General features: G+C 42.9%; 1 protein-coding gene across 7 annotated transcripts in view; it reads left to right on the forward strand.

Annotated features, from left to right (window-relative positions):
• Window positions 1–26,503, forward strand: part of TTC12 (tetratricopeptide repeat domain 12) — a 282,909-nt gene that overhangs the window by 82,320 nt on the left and 174,086 nt on the right. For all 7 annotated transcript variants that reach the window (XM_069224366.1, XM_069224370.1, XM_069224367.1 and 4 more), the window contains 3 exons: window positions 14,974–15,045; window positions 15,417–15,477; window positions 19,786–19,974. In XM_069224366.1, the coding sequence (XP_069080467.1) occupies window positions 14,974–15,045; window positions 15,417–15,477; window positions 19,786–19,974 (322 nt within the window). The remainder of the gene's footprint in view (window positions 1–14,973; window positions 15,046–15,416; window positions 15,478–19,785; window positions 19,975–26,503) is intronic.

Below are 26,503 nucleotides of genomic sequence, written 5' to 3' on the forward strand. Positions count from 1 at the left end.
GGCCCAAATACTTAATTTTTTATTATAAATTAATGGCAATGGCTGGAACAGTTCTCATGGCTTCAGGAAGGGGTCAAAAAATTTGAAGTTCTGGTGGAAGGTTCTGAAAAGCTCACAATCATCAAGGATGCTTCAGAGAAACTAATTACCATCGGGTAGGAAAGTACTGGAAAAGACTTAAAGTATGACAGTTTGAAGAAGAAAAGAAAACTCTTGCTTTTACTAAGGTCAGACGCTCTACAGCACCTATGGAAAGTACTGGAAACTATACAACCTTCCATAAAGGTTTGAAAATTTCAAGAATTACTTTGAAAAGATGCACTCCCTCAAGGGGCTTGCTGACCCTGTGTTACAAATCCTTTGCGTACTTAGATAATTAAGCCCCCCCTGAAATAAACAGTAGATCTATGTGTGTGATTAGAAATGCTGGTTCCTGTGATGATTTAATGTCTGTCTGCTGCCAGCCATAGGCCTACCAGAAAGTACCAGCATCTGCTGAAATTGTGGATATTTGTTTCTCTGCTGCAAAACGTCAGTTGCCTTTCTAACCTTTAGGACAAGCTAAACCATTATAACAGGTAGGAAGGCTCAATGAGTAAGCACCCGATACTAACATCTGAACGCAACCAGAGGTTTCAGTAGCTGTTTTGAACTGTAAGCAAGCTCTGCTTCAACTTTTCATCTTTCTAAATTCAATATATTTAACATGTTAGAAATGGGGTCTTTGGCTGGCAGTCAGATTGCCTCCTGTCCAAGCAAGCGCCCTCACTCTAGTCAGGGTAAAGGAGAAACACACCCGGTTATCCCCTGCTCACCCCATTGGTAGCCTGGCATGAGCAGAAAGGCTTAACCCAGAGGCAATGTGTAAAGTATTTGTACCAACACACACAGTAATATGGTGAACATCTACAAAATAGACACCACACAGGTTTAGAAAAATACTAAATATGTATCTAAATAAAACAAGACCAAATATGAAAAAAATCCACAATTAAAAATGTGACTTGAGCAATTAAAACAACAAAAATAGTGCCTAGAGGCACAAATGCTGCAATCTGATGTTAAAGAGGTGTTGTGACGGAATAGTTTCCCACAATGCAACACCACTGACGCTGTTTATGGAGTCACACGGACCCCCAAGAACAGTACCTTAGCAAAACGTGTGGAAAGCTGGCTGGTGCAAGGAGTCGGGGAGCGAGTCGTCACTGGATCTGATGATGCGGTGTCAGTTCCGGTGCTACGAGGTGAAGGAGCAGAGGCATCATGAAGAGGTGTTGGGTTCTTGCTGCAGAGAAGTGGAGGTGAGGCGGCATCGGTTGCAAGGAGTCTGTCCCTTGGCACCTCCGGCAAAGTAGAAGTCCGGCGACGTCATGATGCTGCAAAGCGACCTCACGGGGTCGCGATCATGTCACAGGCCCTGCAACAGAGTCGGGTGTCATGAACGTAGGGAATGTGACACACCAATTCACGAGTTTGTGCGGACATCAGCGGCTGAAGCAACGTTGGGCCTATGTCGACGGTGGGGTCGTCGCACTTCAGTGAGGTCCACGGATCCAGGTGTAGGTGGCGTCCCGGGCTTCGTGCAGCGGCGTCCTTAGAGATGTCGCACGGCATTGTTTCACACGATTTCACCAAACATTCACTTACAGGGGCACAAATACTGAAATGGCACCCTCTGGCAAACTAGAGCCACAGCATGCAGACTCAGAGACTGGTTGGTGAAGCCTTTGCTGTCCCTGAGGCTTCAAAAATAGGAGGCAAGCTCAGTCCAAGCTCTTGGAGATACCTCAAGCAGGAATGCACAACAAAGTCCAGTCTTTGTCCCCTTTCACAGGCAGAAGCAGCAACTGCAGGATAGCCCAACAAAGCAGTCACAGGCAGGGGCAGCACTTCTCCTGCAGCTCTTCTCCTTGCAGTGATTCCTCTTGAATCTTTGAAGTAATCTCAAGTCTGGGGTTTTGGGTCCAATACTTATACCGCTTTCTGCCTTTGAAGTTGCCCAACTTCAAAGAAAAGTCTCTGTTGTTTACAGGATCCTGCCTTCCCCAGGCTTGGCTCCAGACACACACCAGGGGGTTAGAGACTGCAATCTGTTAGGGCAGGCATTGCCCTTTCAGGTGTAAGTGACCACTCCTCCCTCCACTCCAGCCCAGATGACCCATCAGAATATGAAGGTTACACCCCAGCACCCTTTGTGTCACTATCTGGTGGAGATGCACAAACGGCCCAACTGTCAGTGTGACCTAGACAAGGAATCCTCAAACAGGCAGAGTCACAGAATGGTTTAAGCAAGAAAATGCCCACTTTCTAAAAGTGGCATTTTCAAACAAAAAATCAAAAAAACACCTTCACTAAAAAAATGTATTTTTAGATTGTGAGTTCAGAGACCCCAGACTTCATATTTCTATCTGCTGTCAAAGGAAAACTGCACTTTAAGGATATTTAAAGACAGTCCTCATGAGAGAGATAGGCCTTGCAACAGTGAAAAACTACTTTGGCAGTATTTCACTGTTAGGACAAGTAAAAACACACAAGTACATGTCCCACCCTTAACAAACACTGCACCCTGCGCATGGGGCTACCTAGGGCCTACCTTAGGGATGCCTTACATGTATAAAAAGGGAAGGTTTGGGCCTGGCAAGTGGGTAAACTTGCCAAGTCGAATTGGCAGTTTAAAACTGGTCACAGATACTTGAGTGGCAGGTCTGAGCCATGTTTACAGGGCTAAACATGTGCGTGGTACAATCAGTGCCGAGACCCACTAGTTGCATTTGATTTACCGGCCCTGGGCACCTCTGGTGTACTTTACTAGGGGCTTACTAGTAAATCATATATGACAGTTATTGAGAAGCCAATTACGCATACAATTTCACATAGGGAGCACTTGCACTTTAGCACTGGTCAGCAGTGGTAAAGTGCCCAGAGTAACAAAAACAGCAAAAATAGAGTCTAGCACACAGCAGCAACCTGGGAAGTAGAGGCAAAAAGTTAAGGGACACCACGCCAAAGATGCCAGGTCTAACATAACACAATTTAGTTAACTGATAGTTACGTCTGCAATTTACAGAACTGCAGCAGCAAGCACTCATAAATAAGCTATTATGGGATTTTGTATGAAGTCTTTCTAAGATATTACAGATGTATTTGTGTCCACACAAAATACCTTAGGTTTGCCAATTGTGTTAATTCAGGTACACCAAGCTCTGTTTATTGCTTTGATGGTTTATCAGAGAACATCATAAGCCCAAGAAATTCAGAATTTCTGTGGCTGCTACATGCACAAATCTGATTCTAGGAAAGTAAACAGTAAGCCAGGTTTAATTCCTTCTGAGAAAGACTCCTGCATAAGGGTTGAGAGGGCAGGGTTTGCTTGGTGGGACAGTGATATGAACCTATTTGCTGGAATGTCTTATTTACTTATTTCTGATTGCTGTGCACATCTCGTTAATCCATTTTGAGTTACCTCCGTGGCAGTAGACGAAAGAGAGGTCACTCAGTTCGAGGTACAGCAATTTGCTCCCATTAAGGCTTCAAAGGCAGATATTGGATTGCTGAGGATAATGTCTGTATCTAAGCATTTGATTAGATATTGCGGTGTGGGTTCACCCTAAGTAGGTGAGTTTTTTTCTAAGGGTCTGCCCTCGATGGGTACTATCTTAGCTAGGCTGTTGGAATTCTGTGGCAGTACATGAGGAAATCATGTGGTAAGATTGCCTGAATTACTCTGGAAGAAGAAACAAATGATGCATGATATGTGCAATTAAAGGCATTTCTTGTAGCACTTACAGTGGCGTTATTATTAAACTGGGATTACACTTGAATTGAGGCAAAATAGACACCCGTGCTTTAGAAAATAAAGCAATTTCTTGAGCAAAAACTACTTTAGTCTTTCATGAGATACAGCTTACCAAAATGTTTGATTGTATCTGCCCTGGAAGCACCAGTGCAGCATTTCATCAATAATGCCCTGTCTACATCACTGAGTAAAGTAGTAAAAAGTTTAATACATTTTTAAGTATAAAACCATTTGTCCACATAAACATTACACAGAATTTAAAACAACAATATTTAACTAGCTCGACAAACGATAATAATACGTTAATCATAAAAAGAAACAGAATTATACTAAGGCGGTATTAATAGAGTGTGTATTTTTGTCAAGCAATATTTATTATAATTCCCCATAGACTGGGACTCGCAGGCTATCGAAAGTAAATAAATATAAGGAGCCTGCAAATTCAATAGGTATTTTACTCTCAATCTAAAGACTTCAACGACATTTCCTATGTTCGTTTAAAAATACCAGACTGAGAAGTGAAAAGTGGGCTCTTCAGGAGCTCTACAGCTGCAGTCACATTTTATTCTTCCGCGGAAGGCCATGAATGTGGCTCATCATTACTAGAGAGCTGTAGGTGTCCGATTCGCATCAGCATCAGCGTCATTCTTCTGCATAACCTAGCGCAGTTGGTAAAACGGATGCAATTGGAATGTTTCCGTGTTCTGTTCTCCTCATAGGCATTTTGGTGATTTTGTCCCAAACATACCTTTTATCAACATCAAAATCCGTTTGAGTTGATCTCTCCTTTAATGCCCTCTTCCTGTATAATGTACAACAGGTACCTTCCTTAATTTCATTAACAATACAATTTTTTTAACAAAAGCTTTCGTTCTTATGTACTAGGGTTTGCAGATTTAACTAAATCCTTAAGTAGAAACGGCTTATTACCATGGCTAGAATTGCTTAAGTGACGGCGCACGCTACTTGCCTGGTTTTAAAGCCTTTGTATCCTTTTGATGTGTTTGTTGAGTTTCCTTAAGTTCCCTCTGGTGGTCATTTTGAAGTAGAGCAGGAGTTTCATGACTGTGGAAAGCTGTACATATTTGCCCCTGATCACCACATTGTTTTGGGCAAGTTAGAGGAGGTCAGAATCCAGTATGGCTTCCACGTTCTTTACATTTTAGGTTGAGCCTCTGACATCGCATGTGCTGCCTGCACTGTAGCTTGCACGACCCTATTGTTTACAAAAAGGGCTTTAACCCCTTTGCTGCCAGACCTTTTCCCCCTCCGGTGCCGAGCCTTTTTTTGGCTATTTGGGGCAGTTCGTGCCTAGCCCGTCATAACGTTTTGTCCACATAAGCTACCCATGCCAAATTTGCGTCCTTTTTCCCCTACATCCTAGGGATTCTAGAGGTACCCAGACTTTGTGGGTTCCCCTGAAGGAGACCAAGAAATTAGCCAAAATACAGTGAAAGTCTTGTTTAAAAAAATTTAAAAAAATTGGAAAAAAGGGCGGCAGAAGAAGGCTTGTGCCATCAACAAAGGGTTTGCGGTGCTAAAGTCACCATCATCCCAGCTTTCAGGAACAGGCAGACGTGAATCAGAAAACCCAATTTTACAACACAATTTTGCAATTTTACTGGGACATACCGCATTTTTACTATTTTTTTGTGCTTTCAGGCTCCTTCCAGTTAGTGACAGAAATGGGTGTTAAACCAATGCTGGATCCCCAACAGCTAAACATGTCTGGAAAGTAGACAAAATTCTGAATTCAGCAAGGGGTAATTGGTGTAGATCCTACAAGTGTTTCCTACAGAAAATAACAGCTGAAATAAAAAAAATATTAAAATAGAGGTGTAACTTTTTCCTGCAATGTCAGATTTTTGAAAGCAATATACTGTTACGTCTGCTGTACTCTTCTGGTTGCGGGGTTATATAGGGCTTGTAGGTTCATAAAGAACTTAGGTACCCAGAGACAATAAATGAGCTGTACCTTGCAATGGGTTTTCATTCTATGCCGGTTATACAGCAATTCATTTGTTGAAATATAAAAAGTAAAAAATAGGTATCAAGAAAACCTTTGTATTTCCAAAATGGGCACAAGATAAGGTGATGAGAAGCAGTGGTTATTTGCACATCTCTGAATTCCGGGGTGCCCATAGTAGCATGTGAATTACAGGGCATTTCCCAAATAGACGTCTTTTTTTACTCACCGTCTTACATTTGGAAGGAAAGAATGTAGAGACAGACAGGGGTCAATAACACTTGTTTTGCTATCCTGTGTTACCCCAAGTCTCCCGATAAAAATGGTACCTCACTTGTGTGGGTAGGCCTAATGCTCACAACAGGAAACACAACATGGACACATCACATTTTTACATTGAAATCTGACATGTTTTTTGCAAAGTGCTTAGCTGCAGATTTTGGCCTCTAGCTCAGCCGGCACCTAGGGAAACCTAGCAAACCTTCGCATTTTTGAAAACTAGACACCTAGAGGAATCCAAGATGGTGGGGCTCTGACCAGGTTCTGTTACCCAGAATCCTTTGCAAACCTCAAAATGTGGCCAAAAAACATGTTTTCCCCTCATTTCGGTGACAGAAAGTTTTGGAAACTGAGAGGAGCCACAAATTTCCTTCCACCTAGCGTTCCCCCAAGTCTCCTGATAAAAATGGTACCTCACTTGTGTGGGTAGGCCTAGTGCTCGCGAAAGGAAATGCCCCAAAACACAATCTGGACACATCACATTTTCCCAAAGAAAACAGAGCTGTTTTTTGCAAGGTGCCAAGCTGTGGATTTTAGCCTCTAGCTCAGCCAGCATCTAGGGAGATCTAGCAAACCTGCGCGTTTTGTGAAAACTAGACACCTAGGGGAATCTAAGTTAGGGTGACTTGTGGGGCTCTGACCAGGTTCTGTTACCCAGAATCCTTTGCAAACCTGAACATTTGGCCAAAAAACACTTTTTTCTCTCATTTCAGTGACAGAAAGTTCTGGAATCTGAGAGGAGAAACAAATTTTCTTCCACCCAGCATTTCCCCAAGTCTCCCGATAAAAATGGTACCTCTCTTGTGTGGTTAGGCCTAGTGCTCGCTAAAGGAACTGCCCCAAAACATTATCTGGACACATCGAAATTATCAAATACAAAACTACTTGTTTTTCCTGGGCTCTGCAGCCATATATGGAAACTTACCAAACCCAGACATTTCTGAAAACTAGACATACAAGGGAGTCCAGGTAGGTTTGACTTGCGTGGATCCCCCAGTGCATAGAAGCGTTTTAATCCCTTTATTTTCATCATTTTGGACAGCAAGTGTCCGAAAGACGGAACTACTTCAGTCTTCCATTTTTTAAAGATTTTGGACCTTGAAATGAGAGTGATCCAGAAAAGATATTTCTTATACTCTGACTTCATGCTATAGTCCGATGAGTAACCCAATAGTATTACCTGTGGATGATTAGAAAAAATGATGTTTACTGTGCATAGACAGTAGTCCTGTATAGAGGCCCAATACCCTATGATATTTGGACAGTTCCCAATAATATGCACCCAATTACCCTCACCCTCCATCGAGCCTAAAATATTTTGTCTGTATCGGAGGATTCGTTTTATTTTAAAAAGCCAGTGTTCTATATAACCGCTGTTAAAAATAGCCCTTTCTGCATGGTTGCCCCCAAACTGTTTTGCCTTTTTCCCTCCACTTTTTGCTGATGTGCTTTTGTTGGCTTTAGGACTCTGGGTACTTTGCCTTGCTCACCAGTGCTAAAGTGCTCTGCTCTTTCCCCAACACGTGGTAACATTGGCTTATCCACAATTGGCATATATGAGTTACTTATAAGTCTACAGTAAAATGCACTATATGTGCGAAGGGCCTGTAAATTAAACACTGCTAGTGGGCCTGCAGCACTGATTGTACCACCCACTTAAGTAGCCCTTTAAACATGTTTCAGGCCTGCCACTGTAGAGCATGTATGTGCAGTTTCACTGCCATGCCGACCAAGCTTTTAAAATCCTTTCCAAGCATTAAGCTCCCCTTTTATTACACATAAGACACCCCTAAGGTAGGCCATGGGTAGCTCATAGGGCAGGGTGCGGTGTAAGTAAGAGATAGGACTTATACTTTTTAGTTTTAAATGTCCTGGTAGTGAAAAATTCTCAAATTCGTTTTCACTACTATCAGGCCTACCTCTCTCATAGGACAGCAATCTGGGTTCCTTAATACATTTAATATGTGTAATTCCTGATTTAGGAGTAGGACAGTCATGTTTAGTACCTATGGAACTGTAATGATAAATCCTCTTTAAAGGCAAAGTTGGATTTATTATTACAATTCTGAAATGCCACTTTTAGAAAGTTGGCATTTTCCTCCTTCCCTGTGTGCCTGCATCCTGTATCCTATACATGTCTGGAGTGGGATGACAGCTGGGCCTTCTGCATACACTCTAGACAGCCACACTCAATGGGGAATTAGGTGTCTTGATGGACCTTAAAGGGCCATTAATTGGCTTGATGGAGGGAGCGGAGCTTAGCACTGCCTCATTACATCTGAATAGGCTTGTTCTGTCCACCCACAATAGGGTTTAACTACTATACATTGTCACTCCAGCCACCTTGGAGCCTGGACTGAGGAGGCAGGGTATCTGTACACTTCAAAGACATATCTCTAGAAGCTTCTCCCACCTTACAGAACCATAAATACTGGACCTTAGACACCACCACTTCAGTACACATCTGGACCTATGGATACTCTGCCAGAAAGAAGGACTTCTGTGCTGTTGAAAGGGCTTCTACTATGCTGGGCTCCTGCTTTGCTGTGCTGACCTGTGCCTGCTGCCCTCTTGTCTGGGAATGAGAATGACTGGACCTACATCTCTGCAACCCAGAGTGAGTCCAAGGGCCAGCTGACTGGCCTTCTTTTTTCTGAAGTCTCAGGGACACAAAAGACTTCCAGCCAACTACTCATCCACCTGGACTCTGCTGTCACGTAGGCTCTCATTATTCTGAAGAGACTGCTGGATTTGAACGGCAGAATCACCTGTACTGTGGGGGACTGAGTCTAACCCACTACAGGTGGCACCTGTCGGCGTAATCAGGGTTTTGCTCCTGCTAACTAGCAGTGCCTCATCTCCACCCAAGAGCAGGGATGATCGAGCAGCCGAGCACATGACACAATTGATTCCTCAGGGAAATCGTGGTCACTCAGGTCGCATCCGTTTCTTTCATTTACATTAGTCTCACATATACAAGGACAATCAGAGGCAGTATGTTTCAATAAGGTTTTAATGCATCTTAGATAATAAAGCATGAATTGCAATAACCAGAACGATGAAGCATGACAGGATTAAAATTGTGACAAGGAGAGTAAAGCATAAAAATAACGCTACCATATTGTCACTAGAGTCTTTAAAATAATTTCCCCACAGTGCAACGCTGCACAGACCGCGCACCAAGATTTAAAGTACTGTGTTCAATGGGCCTAAGTGGGTTCCTGTATCTTGCCCGTGCTCTATTGCAGTCGGCCTGAACTCTTGACTTTGTCCCGGTCCAGCGCGACCAGATAAACACAGTTGTTGCTTTGCGTTTTTATGGGCTATTTTCACCGAAATCTTAAAAAATGTATATGTCAGGATCTACTATTTGGTCTTTTGTCGTTTTGATCTTGTTTTACTCCAATAAATATTCTCTATTTTTCTAACCGAATGCGTAGTCCTTTTGTGGTGTTTTCATTGTTTTACTGTTTGAAGTGTTTATACTCATTGCCCTGTTAAGTTAAGCCTTCTTGCTCTGTGCCAAGCTACCTGAGAGTGAGCATAAGTTAATTTAGGTTGTGTATCTCACAAGGTGCATACCTCTGCCAACTAGAGACCCAATTTGTAATTCATTTGACATAGAATTACACACGGCGGAGTTTCGCCCCCTTTAACAAGGAAAACATTATACAGATTGATCTTATTTCAAGTCTTCCCGAGATCTGCAATCGCTCTTCGACGGCCCTTTCTGTCTCGCTTTACTAAACACATCGACTTCCTTATATTTTCGAAACATGGCTATCCAAACCTAGAAGGTCTGCTTGTGCTTCATTCAGTCAGTTCTTCCACTGAATTGAGACTCACCTTTATTCTTCTAGGGTCTAATTCTTTTCAAAAGCGCCTTATGTGAATAAAAGACCATTGGATGGGAATTTCCAAGTATTTAATACTGGGTTCATTATCAGTCCACCCTTTCCATGTATCAGAATTTAAAAAATCACTGATGCTGCGATAACCATTGCTCTCACATCGGATAGCACTTTTCCTATACAAAAAGAAATGCAGCCCTTTAAAGATATCCATTAAGGGAGTTGAGCCACTAATGACTGGTATGTCATAATATTTAAACATTTGTCCTTTACATTTTAAGAGCCATTGCAACAATTTATATCAGAACTTTTTGGGTGATTTGATCAGGCATAGGAAGTCATTTATCTTGTAAACCTGTCGGATTATGTTTAGAAAGAAATTGTCAGTGACCTTGGCAGTTTAAATAAATCTAAAGAAATAATGTGCAAAGCTGACTAAGTAGTACTCTTAAAGATCAGGCAAAAGCAAGCCCCTATGCTTGGTCCATATAAAGTCCTGAACACTATCTGTAGTGTTTTATTGGCTCAAATAAAAGTTCAAAACAATAACACTATTTCTTCATAAAAATGTAGCTGGAGGGTGTAGGGGAGAGCGGTGAATAGAAAGTTAAACAGCAGTAGCACGTTATATACAAATCAGTGCGATTCACTGCATTAAGGATATAGGCAAATGTGTCCATCTTGAAAAAAGTGATCTGATCTTTCCAGTCAAAGGTGTATATTATAATACAAATAGATTATTAGTGTCATTTGTTGTTTATATTCCCAGCTATCTCCTAGGTTTGGATTTCACGAGGAGACGAAATTCTACAGGCAAAGTGTCTATCGTGCAACTACATAAAAGAATTTCATTTTTAATCTATTATTCTTATATCCACCCATAGTTGGGGATTCTTGAAAGATATTGAAGACCTTTTGCTGGATATTTAGGCTAGGTTTAAAAAACAAAGCTTTATTATCAGCATAAAACTTGATATTTGACATTCCACTTACAGGAGATTCTATTCTCCTGTCTTATAGCTATAGCAAGTGTTTCTTTAAAAATAGCAAATAGTATAGCTGAGAGAGGGCATCCCTGACTTCTTTCCCTGTTTACCTTACACGTACCTATATTAATTTAGTTTATGATTAATCAAGCATTGCTCCCTTATATATTATAGGTATAACCTGAATAAAGTTTATAGGGAAACCAAACTTCTTGAGTATAACAAAAAGACTGTCCCAGCTAACCAAATCAAAAGCCTTCTCGGCGTCTAACAGTAAAACTAGGGCAGGGACCACATTTGTTTAAGGAAATCTAAAGCCTTAACCAAGAAATTAGTGTTAGTGGACATTTGCCTGACAAAATTAAGACCACACTGATCCCGATTAATGAGCATTCTGATTATTTTGTTCGTTGGATTAGCAAATAGTTTCATCAGTATTTTGTAATCAGAATTTAAGAGACTGATTGGTCCATATGAATAGCTGTTCTCCGGGTTCTTGTCTTTTTTCAGATAACTGACTAGAATTTCGGTGTTAAATGATGGTGGGGTTTTACCTCTGTTTAAAATGTGATTGGCGAGCTTCAGTATTTCAAGGTTTAAAATGGGTAGGAACTTCTTATTAAATTCGACAGGTATATCTTCCTCCCCACGGGTCAACCCATTGGCTAAAGATTTCATGACTTCATCGACTTCATCAAAAGTAAACACCGTCACCAGTGCCTGTGCTTGTCTTTGCCATAGCTTAGGGATTGGAACTCTTCTCAAAAAGAGAATAAGCTGTTCAGCGTTACCCCCTGCTCCATACTCTACACCTGCTCATAGTGTTTCTGAAATTTGAAATTTGTCTTCAATCTTTTTAGGATTGAAAATCTGCATCTTCGTTTCTTCCTCATAAAGTGACATGATAATATTCCGCACCCTCCCGTCCTAGGCCTGCCAAGCTAAAAATCTCCCCATTTGTACACTGTCTTCGTAGGTCTTTTGTAGATAGGCACTGTTATAAGTATAGCCTTGCTCATAGTAGAATTCTTGCATTGACTGTTTCACTTTCCTAAGCTCCTGTGTATTAATATGGGTTTTGTGTCATAGAAATCTTTTGCTGGCCACCTTCAATCTATGTTCTAACCCTGTTCTCTTTTCTGCAAGACACTTTTTTTCTGTACATTTCTGGGAAGGTATGCAGGTGGAAAGCATCTCAGACAGTTTTTACACTGACATTATATTTAAAATAGTTAACAATTTCATTTTCAATCTCATTAGACCAAACCTTATCTTCTAATTCAACCTTACTGAAGGACCATCTGCCAGATGACCTATCAGGTTCTATCCCTGTAACAGAGATTTAGACTAATAAGTGGTCGGAGAAGCCATTTAATGTAATTGTGTTTATATAGCGCTTGCTACCCCTGACGAGGTATCGGATCGCTTTTCGGCAAGTAGCACGCTACTCTGGAACCTAGAAGGATTAGTGGTGGATTAGTATGGTAAAATATGAGTACAGTATTAGTAATAGTATGGGTTAATTTGAGCAGAGGATATGTGAGTTTGTCAGTTGGACTGAATAGAGTAAAGGAGGGATAGGGTAGGGAAGAATCCTGAAGTGTTAATTGGGGGTTTGTAGTACTAGGATGAGGCTTGAGATGAGTAAAGGAGAGATGGAGGAGGGAAGTGTCTGTAGAAAGGGGTTAGGGAGATCATAGAAGATGAAGGGGTTTTGGATGAATCAAAGGTGAGATAAATGAGGGAGAATTTAGTAGGATTGTTTGGGAGATCATAGTATTAAACTGAGGTTTGGAGTGAGCCAGGAGCGGTGGAGGAGGGGAGAGCTTGGGTAGGGTTATTATGGAGATTATAGTAGTAAAATGGTTTTGGGATGGAGGATAGATTGATAGAGGTTTAGGGTGATGGGGAGACAGAGTAAAGCTTATGAGAGAGTACTTTTTAAAAATCTTGTACACCAGGATTTTAAGTAATACATAAATAGATTCATAAACACCTAGTAAGGGAATATATGTGTAAGGAATATAATAATGGATATAATATTTTGAGATTTAAAGTTGTATTGTAAAAACATCGAATTTCAAGATTTGCAATATTTGAAGTTAATTTATTATGTACTTTTCTACTATTATTTTATCTGTCACCAATATTTCAATAGCGCAGTGCTTGTAGATAGTTAAGATAACATTTGCTCATTGTGATAGAAAAAATGAAAACAGAGATTCATAAGTATCTAATCTAACAGCATATCTAGTAACTATGCAATGACCTATGAATATGTTAAGCATAGAATAATATACCTATATATATATATATATATATACATATATATATATGTCTATTCACACACACACATACATACTTATATACACATGTATGCACACATATATACATACACGCACATATACATTTAACCGTGAGTGAGTAAAATATACATTTACTAAACAGACTTAAAGAATATGTATATATTTTGTTATTGTAAATTAGTAATTATACATATTTGTTGACGAAATACACATATCTAGATAGATACATATAATCTAGTTTTGCCGCTGATTTGTATCTTTCTGAGATGCAAGTGTAATCACACCAGACAAGGTATTTATCTCTCCATAAATCGACTAGGTTGAGGGCTATCAAGCATTTACTACTTGGCAGGTCCTGATGAAACAGCCCTTTCCAGGAACCTGTGCAGTAGTATGTCATTGTCCACAAAGCCTAGGCTGCTGAAAGGTCCAAAAGCAGAAGAGCTGATTCCTTGTTTTTATTCAAAAGGAGCAAAATGTGGTTTACATCCATGTATTCTTCCATATGTCTCTTTACTTCCCTTTCCGTGACCTTGCTGGAATATGGAAGGTTAGAAATCAGTCAGTTGTTGGACCTCAGCATTGGTCGACTGACTGTTTCTTCTGAAGGATGGTGATGAAGAGTGTTCATGGAGCCTGGAAAAGAAGGAGATGGTAATTACGATTATGAGGTCAGCTTCAGATTTTGGAACAAATTGCTTCAGGCAAGTAGCAGGACAAGGTTCCATTGGCATTTTGGTTGAATGTTTTCATTTTAGATCAGTTTCAGCGTCCGCCTCTGGGCCTATTGAGACGGTCTTGGTTAATTAGGCTTTGAATATGAAGTGGTGCAGAATATGAAAAAGACATCTTTAAACACATTCTCCATTTTATTCCTGGATACTTCATGCTCAAGGTAGAAGGTATTATTCTGCAGTTAACTGCAAACCCGCCTGCTAGAGCAACGAATTGTTCGTTTTTTACTTAAGTACCAGACTGATAAAGCAGATGGGCCTGGAACACACCGTATGATGATGTTTTCTTTGACCATAGGACATCAATGTCGTATCAGTAAAGAGGTTTTCAAGCATTTTGAGCTCTAACTCAGAGATAATTGCCTCTTTGTCTGTGAAGTGAGGGAAGGAAGAACTATCATTGTAGCTTGACTTTTAATGTCTTGACTAGCCTACTGACTTGTATATGTTTTAAAAAGGTGTATTCAGTATGACCTTACGGACCTATACACATTTCATAGGCACAGGGCGCAAATGTCAAGGAAGAGCGCCTCCAATGTTTGAACACGCTCTGTGAAAACACTGGAGAAAGTTTTTTTTACACAGAATTATGCCGCCAGTCCAATACTCAACGGGGTAAACCTTAAGTCAATCAGCAATTCAAAGCCAAAGGGACCCCAGCTTTCTACATCATTCTCAAGGGAATTTAACGTCTGCCTGTGGTTAATGCCAGAGGGAGCTCATGCATCATCTGAATCTATGAGGCAGACGAGAAGAAAAAGTGGCCATACCAGAAATCACTGCTGGAGACGTCGAATGTCAAAGAGAGTGGTTAAAAAAACAGGAGACTAATATCACATGGATTGATGTATGAGAAACACATATTGGAAGATACAACCTCACAGGGGGGTACACGTTTGGAGCTCCAAAAGCGAACGCCAGTGTGAATGTTTGAATGTCATATTTGCACATAATCTTTAATAAATGTAAACCTTCATGTTACAAAAAGTCTTATTATCATTGATAGACATGCATGTGTACACAAACTAACTGATTTATGGTTCTTGTTAATGCAGTGCAACGAAAAATGTGTTAAAGCTTATGTTCACAAGGGAAAAGCAAATCTTGGACTAAAAGACTATGGAGAGGTAAGGTCCTATTATGCTTTCCGAAAGTAATATTTGGACTTTGCTATGTCTGTGAATCGTAAGGTTTTCAGTGGGTTGTGGAGTATTGCCGGCACTTTAACTCTGGGAAACATTGTAAGTTTAATAATAAAGAGAACATGTATTTTTTGGAAAGCTACCTGTACTTTGGTGTCCATCATGAGACCGCTTGGGTTGCCTACTATATAGGCTGTTTAATTAAGTGTTTTTAGAGGTCAAAATGTATTAAATAGGCATGTAAGGATGTCCGTAATTGTGCTATACAATTTCTCCTCAACCATTGCTACACTCCCTTTGTTAAAAAAAAAAAAAAAAAAAAGACAAATCTCAATGAGCTTGTGTTTTTTTTCTAGGCCAGGAAGTGCTATCAGAAAATTCTTGAAATTGACAACAAACATGAAAAGTTAGTAAAAGGTAATTGCATTTTTCGAATAGTTATTTTGTTGGGACTATGAACGAAATTATTTTCCAACTTTTCTAGTTATAGAGCTTATGCTGTTTCTGGTTTATCTCTGCATTCTGTAGCATGCCTTTTAGAATAGAAAATATTTCACTTATACAATTTGAACAAACAGCGTGACACCCCTCCACATTCTTTGCATGACCTTAACCTCTGATTTTTAATATTTATTTAGTTATCTGTTAGCTTCCATATGCTATTTTAGCCCTGCCTTGCTGAAAGGGTGCTGGAATTGTCTGCAGTTAACAAGCCCCTGCATGTCTTCCCGATCTGACAAAGTATCTTTCAAGTACTAGTCACTGTGTTATGTCAATGACCTTGGTATCAGGTGGTCATTCTGTAACTTGTATGATGTGATTTGGTAGTCTCAGTTCAGGGCCATGAACCTCATGAGGCCCGTCTCTGCTGAACAGGACGGGACTCAGGAACACTCATGGAGAGGGCACTTGCTGCACCGCAGAACACTTCCATAGTGCAAGCGCGGGTAAGACTGGAACTGCGCTTGTGTGGCCCCAGGGGACTCGCTACTAACAGTGCTGCTGCATCTTAAACACTTTTGACCCTCCCTGGATATGGCACCAGTGCATGGGGAATAACCCCAAACATGTTACAAGGCAGAGGATGGGATAAGGATTTGACCGACAACTACTGGAGCCTGACCCCACGTGAAGTATGTTATTGCGTATGAGTATTGTCATTCCTTTGCATGTGTGGCATTAGAAATAAAATACTTATTTTCTTATAAAAGCAAGCATTGGACTGAGCATTGATTTGTTGTTCATACAGTATGTACTTTGAGTTATGAGTCATGTTCACTTATCTGTATCTACGCTCCCTTCGCTTTTCCTCCCACCGCTCCCAGGAGCTTTTGACTGCTCGTCCATAGTTATGACTGAGAGTCAAGTGCAAAAGGGTTAACTGGCCTACTTGCTCAGTATTCATATTAAGTTGGGCCCTGGACATCAGGAGTGAAAGGCCTCAATCACCCTGGTTGGACCCAGTAGTCCCTGTGTTTCCCCTTTCCCTCTGAAAAGGGTCTGACAGGATCCTTTTTGGCAGTAGTATATATTGAAGTGCACTTTGCAATTATGAGTGGATTTACTTGTTTCAGGGTGGGTGCATGTGTCTCCTCACCAAAAAGATAGGATAGGCGGAGGTATAGGCCTATGCATAGTACTATTGTTGAACTATAAAACATGCTGCAAAGTGCAGTCTGTGAATAGGCCCCTAAATATGTAGAAATACTGAATAACAGTAATAGAAGTGAACAGGTTTGACGCTTTTCTTTCTTGGATCAGTGACTCCAAGTGTTCCTTACCCCATCACCTTCCAACTCTAATTTCACCACCTTTCCTTGTTCCTTCTTAGGATCCATCACTTCTGTTCAAGCAAACACAACTTCACTTTGTCCTTGATTGCTTTTGTGCTTTTGTTATTTTCTCCCAGGTCTAAGCCATTCCATTGCCAAGCAGAACCCCAATTTCCTTCACCTTAAGTATACACTGGGGTGGAAAAGCATGACTCAACTGCATGCACATAACTGGCATTCTTAATCCTGACCCAGTCTCCTACATCCACCTTTATTGCCCTTTGTCCTTCATTTCTCATATCCATTTTGCACGTCTGTATTACATCAACAACCTCTCCCACCATGGACACATCTACTTTCCTATGATTCATCAATTTTGTTTCAAATATAAACAAGCCCCTCTTATTTTGTGTTTGTGTAATTGTGTGACATTATTCTCAAGGCCCATTTCATATTTTCTATAATTCTATTTATTTGTTTAGAGAGTGTTATAAAACGCCAACATGATCCAAAGATATTTGAGCTCTGTACAGAAAAAAAAAAAGAAACACGTTACATAACATATAGTAATCCGTAGCACACAACAGAGAGAACCAGAAATAAAAAGATTGATCAAACCATCATAATAGGACTTCACTGCGCCGGCCCTGCGGTGAACAGACCCTTAACACTGACGCCAGCTCCTAATGGAGCCAGTGCCAATGTGGTGGTGCGGCGGGTGCAGCAGCACCCATCGCGCATTCCACTGCCTGTAACTCGGGCAGTGGAATGCGCAACAGGGCCGTGCATGGGGGCCCCTGCACTGCCCATGCAAAGTACATGAACAGTGCAGGGGCCCTCCAAGCCCCCCATTTGGATGGGGACTCCTAATCCCCAGGGCGGCTCTGCAAGCAGTGCTTGCTTGGAGGATGAGAAACCACTGGGTCCGTCAGGCAGCTGGCTTGCGGTAGCCTGGAGGTGTCAGTGGTCCGACTGTGGCGGCTCCACCACGGTCATAATGTGGCGGTCCCACCGCCAGGCTGTTGGCGGTGGGACTGCCACCGCGAGTCTGGCAAAAATGTGACCGCCAGACATGTAATAAGGGCCTAAGTTAGGAATCTGGTTCGTAGAATGCTTTTGACCTCTTTTTTGAGGGGCGGTTGTCGATGGGTTGATTCGAATCTCCGTTGGGAGCAAGCTTTAATTCTTGGAGCAGATCCGGTGGGAATTTGCTTACACTCTAACCTCAAAATCATCTTCAGCATGAAGCTCGATTCAGCAACATCTCTGTAATCTGGCTGTCAGGGTCTTCTCTAGCAGTATGTTATACGATAGTCTGGGGAAAAGGTCCTCTTATTTCAAGTGGTCAAGTGGCAGCCTTTCTATACTGTTTCATTATCTGAGATGGGAATTTCTGGCATTACTTCAGAAATGTGTGACATAACCTATATGCATCACAATGTGAGTTTTAGACATATTCTTATAAACAAATACGGTAAAACATGTCAATTCAGGCTGCACTGTTTTGGCTATTGTTGTTTGACCTTGAGATAGAGATAACAAAGCACTTGCCAATACTGATGGTGCTCTTCTTTTTTATTTCATTTTCTATTTGGCTGGGCACTTTCACAGGTTCTTGAAAAGATGCAGACATACAGCATTTACTGAGTGTATTTTGTCTCACAGTAACAACAAACTCCATCGCTAATTATAGTAAATTGCTTTCCAAGAGTGTCATGATCTTTAAAATTGCTGAGCTTTGTGCTACCCCTTTAATTATTTAAAATATACTTAGCTTCTTTTTCACAGTTTCGCAAGACAGCCATTTTTCTCATGAACAAATCTGAATCCTCGTTCCCTTATGGTGTTTTAAGAATAGGCTCTAACTTTGGATCCTGTGTAGGTCCTATTGCATTTTCTTGTTGTTAGTCTTTTCTATGAGTTGGCCTCTGGTGGTTTCATACTTCAGCTCATGATATTTACAAATAGCAAAGTTCTTAAGATTGCTTTAAAATCATCCACCAGCTCCCCTGCCTGTTGTGCATGTTGCAGACATTTGTGTCTCTCCAAAAATGTGCTGCTGCACTGACTCAATCTCTTGTCCAAAATTGTAATATAGGTGCATATTCATCAACAATTTCTTCCACATCACCACTTTCTTCTTCCACAGTATGCACTTATACTGCTTCAGAAGGTTAAATTTTTAGGATATTCCTTCCTTCTGGACTGAGATTACCTGAATACAACTCGAAAAATGCCATTGCGATGTTTCATAAGCCACCTTCTGTTATTAGCAATTTAAAAGTGATGTACTTGTTAAAGACCAAATTGCAGGTGAAGACACCCGTTCCGTGGTTGGTTAAAAGTTTGCTTTCTTAAGCTTTGTTTTTTCAGGACAATAAAAATGCATAGAGAGGGTAAGTAGTTGCTACTGCTTCATATATTATCTAGTTTGAGGCTAACAATATTAAGGTTGCTGAAATCTTGCTGAAATCATGTGTATGATATTTTCAATAAACACCAAACAAGTTTTGTTCTCAGATTTTCTCACCTTGTACTGCACCTGCTTTGAGGTAATTAACCACAGCGTGATCCACCATTCTAGATCACCTTGAGGTGTTGGTCAATTTTATGCCCCATGTAAAGATGCTTTGACACTCCTCTTTGCATAGCACGGCTGCCATGCAGATAAATTACCATGCATGTGTGGGTATGCACATGATATTGATGATATTGGAATGTGTAATGTGTCCGCTTCATCCCACATTCTTTGTATGATTGGATTAAAACCCTTCAACCATCCAGTTCGCATAACTATATGCTAGATATTCACTTGATTATAGCACCAGTCTTATTTGTTCTTAAGTTTAAAAAACATTTCTGGTGAGCTAGCTAATGCTGTTTGATTAAGAGATAGGAGCACAAATCAAATGACCTCTGACATTAGTTCATAGAAAAATTGTTTCTTTCTCAGATTATCTGAATGAGGTAGACTTCCAAGAGAAGAAAGCTATCCAGGAGGAGAAAGCACATAAGGAGTTTGCTTTGGGGAAGGAGACTTTGGTATCTGTGAAGGAGCTTCTTCAGAAATTGTCCAAAAGGAATCAGTCACCAGCCTATTATGCAGGAGGAATCCGACTCCTTACTGTCACAATGCAAAACTGTAAGTGCTTTCAGAATCCATATAAACTTCAGTGAGTATACCATCTTCCTTATCTCGTCCTTACCACTCCCAACTAGAGCTGGTTTTAGCAGACAACCATAACCAGACTGCAGTTCTGATTTAGACCATCCATTTAGATGTCTTCTGCTTTGCTGATACCCATTCCATAAAGTGTTTTTTGTTAACTTGTTCATCCAAAAACAATTTATAAAAAATCATTTACTTTCGTAGAGTGTTCTTGTGTGCAAGATACAAAGTCTAAAAAAATTGTCATCAGTTATGTCTTGTATTGTGAATATACAGATTTTTAGTCGATATTGGTATTTTGTTTCTTGAAGATTCATTTCTCCCTAACTATTTTAATGTACTTTGAATAACTGCATGTGATTATTAGGTGGATAAGTAGATGTGGACCCAGTGACAATATTGCACTGGTGTAAGGTTATTTGATGGGGCTTCTCCGTTACTAAGGAAGGCACATATTGTCGGGGAGACCAGGGTCGTGGCAGATGATCCATCCTACAATGGCGTAAAAGGAGCATCAAAATATACTTCTTACTTCAAATAGTACATATGTGTAAGATAATTCACACAGGTTTGTCAAAGTACAGGTTTAGCACAAATGGCTGTACTGACAGCAACATATTGTTTAACTTGCAAAATGTACATGTCATTAAGAGAAAACCTCAGAATTATTTAATTGAACATACCATTTTGAAAAAAACTCCTGCACTTCCTTACAAAGTTGAAAAAAGAGTTATTGTTGTTTCTGGTTTCTGAGTTATCTTTTCATGGACCGTGTAATCACACCCTATTTGTAGGGGATTGCATGCTCTCAGCCAGTGGACACCAGAAATAAAAAGAAACAGTCTGCCCTTTGTCCACCTGCACACTGCACTGTCCCCCAGTGTGACATGCACCCAATGGATTTACATAGCCCAGCAGACACCTGAAGAACAAGTTTGCAAAACAAACCACGCAGAGCATCATGCAGCTTTTAGGTGGCATATATGTCAGTCAACTCCTGGCCTGCCTTCAGCCTGTGAATGCATACAAACACAGAAACTAGGAAAAAGATAAAGATAGAGTGACATTAAGTAGCACTGTGTTAAATGTAAATAATAGCAAAGACGTGTGATATTTATTTAAATGTCAAGAAAATAGTTTGAAAAGGTAGTGTGAAGATGCTTTAAGTTTACAATGAAAAACCTCATCATTCAGCTCAACCCATGGAATGTTAGCAGTTTGAACTTCTTCAGCTGAAGAACACTCCTTTCTGATGGATACAACTACCTGTGGATTCCTCACCTAACGAATTCTCCCAATGCGCCAGCATTCAACAGAAATTTTCTTCCAAGCTCTGCATGTCGACGGGGACGTCACAATTGCCTGACTCCCACGCAACGCCATCTGACGTCATCGAGGCAATGATGTCCTCACCGGCGTGCTGACGTCAGTTCCCTTTTTTCCGTGCCTTCGAGTAAAGTTTTTTTCTCCAGGCTCTAGGGAGCAACTGTTTCTTAGAAAGTGATACTTTGTATTACGTCTCTTCCTAGGAAATCCGGGTTTAAACCCTGTAGGGAGCGCGGGGGCGCACCCGCACAATGACTGCTTGTGGTGTTTAAGCTCGGAGGGCGATGTGGAGGAGTGCGGTTCTGTTCTTGCCAACGGATGAATCCGAAGTCGCTCAAAGAACGTGAAGCCAATAGACCCATAAGCGACGTCGTCATGACTCCCGACGCCGGCATGATTCCTGACGTCGGTCAGAGAGGTCAGAGAGGTCAGAGAGGGACAGGTCTCAGTCAGGGTCTCCATCGGCTCGGCGTCATTCGACGTGGGAGATCAGCCCGACCGTGACGCCTCAGATGCAGAGCCCTCAGGCTTCTCCGGCCCCGTCGGTCTTTGAAGCTGAACTTCAACAGAGCCCAGGCTTCTCGCCAGTGCAATCGGAGGTGCCTGATCCGACGATGGCTCCACAGGAGTCTATGGCTCCGACGCCGCAAGGGTACCCGGTGTTCCCGGCTCCGTGTGCGGATCTGGCCACATTTTTGAACGCGATGTTCAGTATCTTCGCCTCCATGGCCCCTGGCGGTTCACCGGCTGCTCCCTCAGGTATCTTGGCCTTTTGATTTGGGTGTTCCGGCTCCACGCAGGCCGATGCTTTTCATGCCCTTCTATCCGGTAGAAGGTGCTGGTTCGACGCCGGTACCGTTGGCGTCACCAAGAAGACCTGCGACGCCGATAACTTCTGCTGCCCCGGTGCCGTTGACTTCACCACGGCTCCAGACGATGCCGGTAAAGAGGGCTTGCCTGTCCACGGCGTCAATGGATCCGGTGTCGGGCGAATCCGGAGATCTACATCATCCGAGGACTTCGACGTCGGTTAACTCATTGTCGACGCCAAGGATAGAGGCCAGGTTGCACTCCAGGAGAAAGGCTCTGAGACTGTTAGAGGAGCAGGAATATAGCAGGCAGCTCCTGGAGGAAGAAGAGATCGTGGAGCCCCTGGGAGACCGTCAGGGCTTGGACTCCACTAGCGGTCTTGACACTTCCCCGGAGTGGGATTTTGCAACTCCTGGGGAGTATACTGAGGAGGCTGCCTCGTTCCCTTCAGTGGTGAGGAAGGCAACAGATTTTCTAGATCTTCCACTTCCTGTAGCTTAGGTCAAAACTAACATCCTTACAGAGGTATTGCATCCTGCTTCAGCTGTGGCGGAGCCGCTTCTCCCCTTTAACGAGGCGCTCACAGAACCGATCATGGAGGTGTGGAGAAAGCCAGTATCTTCACCTGCTGTGAGTAGATCTGTGGCAAGGAGATACCAAGTGGCTCCTGGGGATCCAGGTTTCCTTTCAAGGCACCTGACCCCGGAAAGTCTGGTGGTACATGCCTCGTGTTCCTCACGCACAGTTCCTGGTTCCTTTCCTGGGGCCCCGTCTGACAGAGAATCGAAAAAGATGGAACAATCTGCAAAGAAAACGTTCTCATCCTGCAGTATGGCCCTGAAGTCTACCAAAGCAACCTGTGTCTTGGGCAGGTATATCTATGCTTTAATAGACGCGTCCAAGACTGCGCAGCCTGATTTGTCCCAGGATGTTCTTGGCCTTCTGGCTGATGCGGAGGCAGCAGCGGCTCAGGTCATCCAGTCAGGACTAGATACATCTTATTCAGTGGCCAGGGCGATGGGCACGTCTATAGCAACTAGGAGGCATGCTTGGTTGAGGTCGTCAGGGTTTTTATCTGATGTGCAATCAACCCTCCTAGACTTGCCTTTTGATGGGGACAAACTGTTTGGTACTAAGGCTGATTTTGCCTTGAAATGTTTCAAGGAGAGCAGGGCTACCACTAAGTCTCTGGGCTTGCAGGCTTCTACCACCACCCCTTTAGATCATTCAGGAGATTCAGGGGGCTTTCGGCATGGCTCTTCCTTTCGGGGGAGATTGCAGCCAGCAGGCCAGCAACCTACCACTACTCTTCCCTATAGGTCATATAGGGGGGCGGGGTAGAGTTAGGACCAGAGGGGCCACCCAGCAGCACCTTGCCTCTTTCTCAGGAGGGGTGCTACAGGGAAAACAGCCTTAGTCCTCCATCCATTCCATCCCATACCTCTTCTGGAGGGGGAAGGCTATTGCATTTTCTCTGTATGTGGGAGTCAATCACATCGGACTCCTGGGTCTCCAATATTGTGGAGAAAGGTTATGCCCTTCCTTTTCAGGAGTTTCCCCCTCCCATACCTCCCCGCTCATTCTTCTTCATGGAAGACCATCTCCTGATGTTGCAGCAGGAGGTTCTAGTCCTTTTGTCAAAAGGTGCAGTGGAGTTGGTTCCAGAGCAGGAACGGGGTCAGGGTTGTGTTTCAAGATATTTCCTGATCCCAAAGAAGGATGGCCGGTTGAGGCCTATCCTGGACCTGAGGGTTTTGAATTGGTTCCTCAAACAGGAGAAATTCAAAATGCTGACCCTAGCGCAGGTGCTTTTGGCGTTGAACGAAGAGGATTGGATGGTGTCTGTCGACTTGCAGGATGCTTACTTCCATATCCCTATTCTCAAGTCGCACAGGAAGTATCTCCGGTTTGTGGTGGGATCGCAACACTACCAGTTTGCGGTCCTTCCTTTTGGTCTTACTTCCGCACCTCGAGTCTTCACGAAGGTGATGGCGGTGGTTGCAGCAAATCTCAGGAGGAAGGGAATAGTGGTATTCCCTTATCTGGACGATTGGTTGATCAAAGCCAAGTCACCAGAGCTCGTGCTGCATCACCTGCGGTTGACAACCTAGTTGTTTGACCTGGGATTTTCGGTGAACGTGCCCAAATCTCACCTGGAGCCCTCTCAACGCCTCCTGTCCATTGGGGCAGTACTGGACACAACACTGAATCGGGCCTTTCCTCCGCTTCAGCAGATTCAGGAGATTCAGGCGTTGATTCCAATGTTTCAAAGCGGAGCGGTTGTTCCAGTCCTCAAGGTCCTTCGTCTGCTCGGTCTGTTCGCTTCTTGCATTCTGTTGGTCACTCATGCACGCTGGCACATGAGGGCTCTTCAGTGGTGCCTCCGCAGGCAGTAGTTTCAACACAGAGGGGATCTAGAGGAGTCAATAAGGATCTCCAGAGACACTGCGGCGGATCTGCAATGGTGGGCTGTGGACGGCCACCTTTCCTGAGGAAGGCCGTTTTCACTACCACCACCAGTGGCCACGGTCATAACGGATGCTCCCACTCCAGGGTGGGGAGCTCATACGGGGGACCTGGAGATCAAAGGTCATTGGTCTCCAGTGGAACAGAGGTTTCATATAAATCTGTTGGAGTTGCGGGCGATACGTCTAGCTCTCAAGGTCTTCCTCCCTTCCCTTCGCGGTCAGTCGGTTCAGGTCCTGACGGACAACACTACCGCGATGTGGTACATCAACAAGCAGGGGGGAGTAGGGTCATACCTTCTCTGCAGAGAGGCTTTGCGGCTCTTGTCCTGTACAGGACCTTTGAATTTGCATAGTAGCAAACCATTTGGCAGGAGTTCTGAACGTACTTGAGGACAGTCTCAGTCGGAACATCTCGACCGATAACAAGTGGCGTCTCCATCCAGACCTGATCCTTTATATCTTTCAGATGTGGGGATTTCCACAGGTATACCTGTTTGCCACTCAAGAAAAGGCACACTGCCCGTCGTTCTGCAGCCTCCAGTATCCGGTGCAAGGAGCATTGGGGAACGCGTTTCAGATGTCCTGGTTCGGCCAGTTGCTTTACGCGTTCCCCCCCCATACCCTTGATTCCTCGTGTTCTGAGGAAGATTCGCCAAGACCGGGCCCAAGTTATCTTGATAGCTCCGGATTGGCCAAGGAGGGTGTGGCACACGGATCTTCTCCAACTCTCACTGTGCCCTCCGCTCCGTCTCCCTCACAGGGCAGACCTACACTCAGTCACAGGGGCAGATTTTACACCCACACCTCCAGAGTCTGTACCTACATGCCTGGAGATTTAACGGGACAATCTGAGTTCCTTTTCGCTCCCACCTGATGTGGTGGATGTTATTTTATCGGCCAGGCGACACTCCACGAAATCTATCTATGCTGGCAGATGGGCAAAATTTGTGGCTTGGTGTGGAGAGAGTCAAATCGATCCCTTACGTGCCCATTTGTCGTACGTGTTGTCGTTCGCATTATCCTTGGCGCAGAGGGGTTGTGCAGTTGCAACTGTTAAAGGCTATTTGTCGGCACTGTCAGCCTTTCTGTGTCTGCCTGATCAATCTTCCTTATTTAAGTCCCCTATAGTTTTAAGGTTCTTAAAGGGCCTTACTAACAGTTTCCTCCCACTCCCTTTGTTATGCCTCAATGGGATTTAAATTTGGTATTAACATTCCTGATGGGTTCACCGTTTGAACCTTTGCATTCATGTCCTTTAAGGTTTTGGTTTTAAAAACAGTTTTTTTTATAGCCATTACATCGACTAGGTGTGTGAGTGAGCTTCAGGCGCTTTGCTTTAGGACCCATTTCACTTACTTTCATGTGGACAAGGTGGTGTTGAGGACCAAGGCAGCTTTCCTACCGAAGGTTGTTACATCCTTTCATTTAGGACAGTCTTTAACTCTCTTGTCCTTATATCCTCCTCCCCATCCATCAAAGGAGGAGGAGAGACTGCATCAGTTGGACCCAAAAAGGGCGTTGAGTTTCTACATCAACAGGACGAGAGAATTCCGAGTGGTGGATCAGCTCTTCGTCGGTTATGTGGGGAAGAGGAAAGGCAAGGCTGTCCACAAGAGAGCACTATCAAGGTGGGTTGTTCTTTACATCAAAGTGTGTTATTCTTTGGCAGAGAAGATTCCTCCTGTGGGAATTAGATCCCATTCCACCAGGACTAAGTCGGACTCTTCAGCCTTGGCTAGAGGTGTTCCTTTGGCTGACATTTGTAAGTCCGCAACTTGGGCATCCCTCCATACTTTTGCAAAGCATATTGTTTGGATTCGGAGGTTAGGAAGGATGGCCATTTTGTACAGTCCGTGCTGCAGGATTTTGTGGTTTGACCATTCAGGCACCCACCACCG

This window comes from Pleurodeles waltl, chromosome 3_1, assembly GCF_031143425.1.
Source record: "Pleurodeles waltl isolate 20211129_DDA chromosome 3_1, aPleWal1.hap1.20221129, whole genome shotgun sequence".
Taxonomy (NCBI): Eukaryota; Metazoa; Chordata; class Amphibia; order Caudata; family Salamandridae; genus Pleurodeles; species Pleurodeles waltl.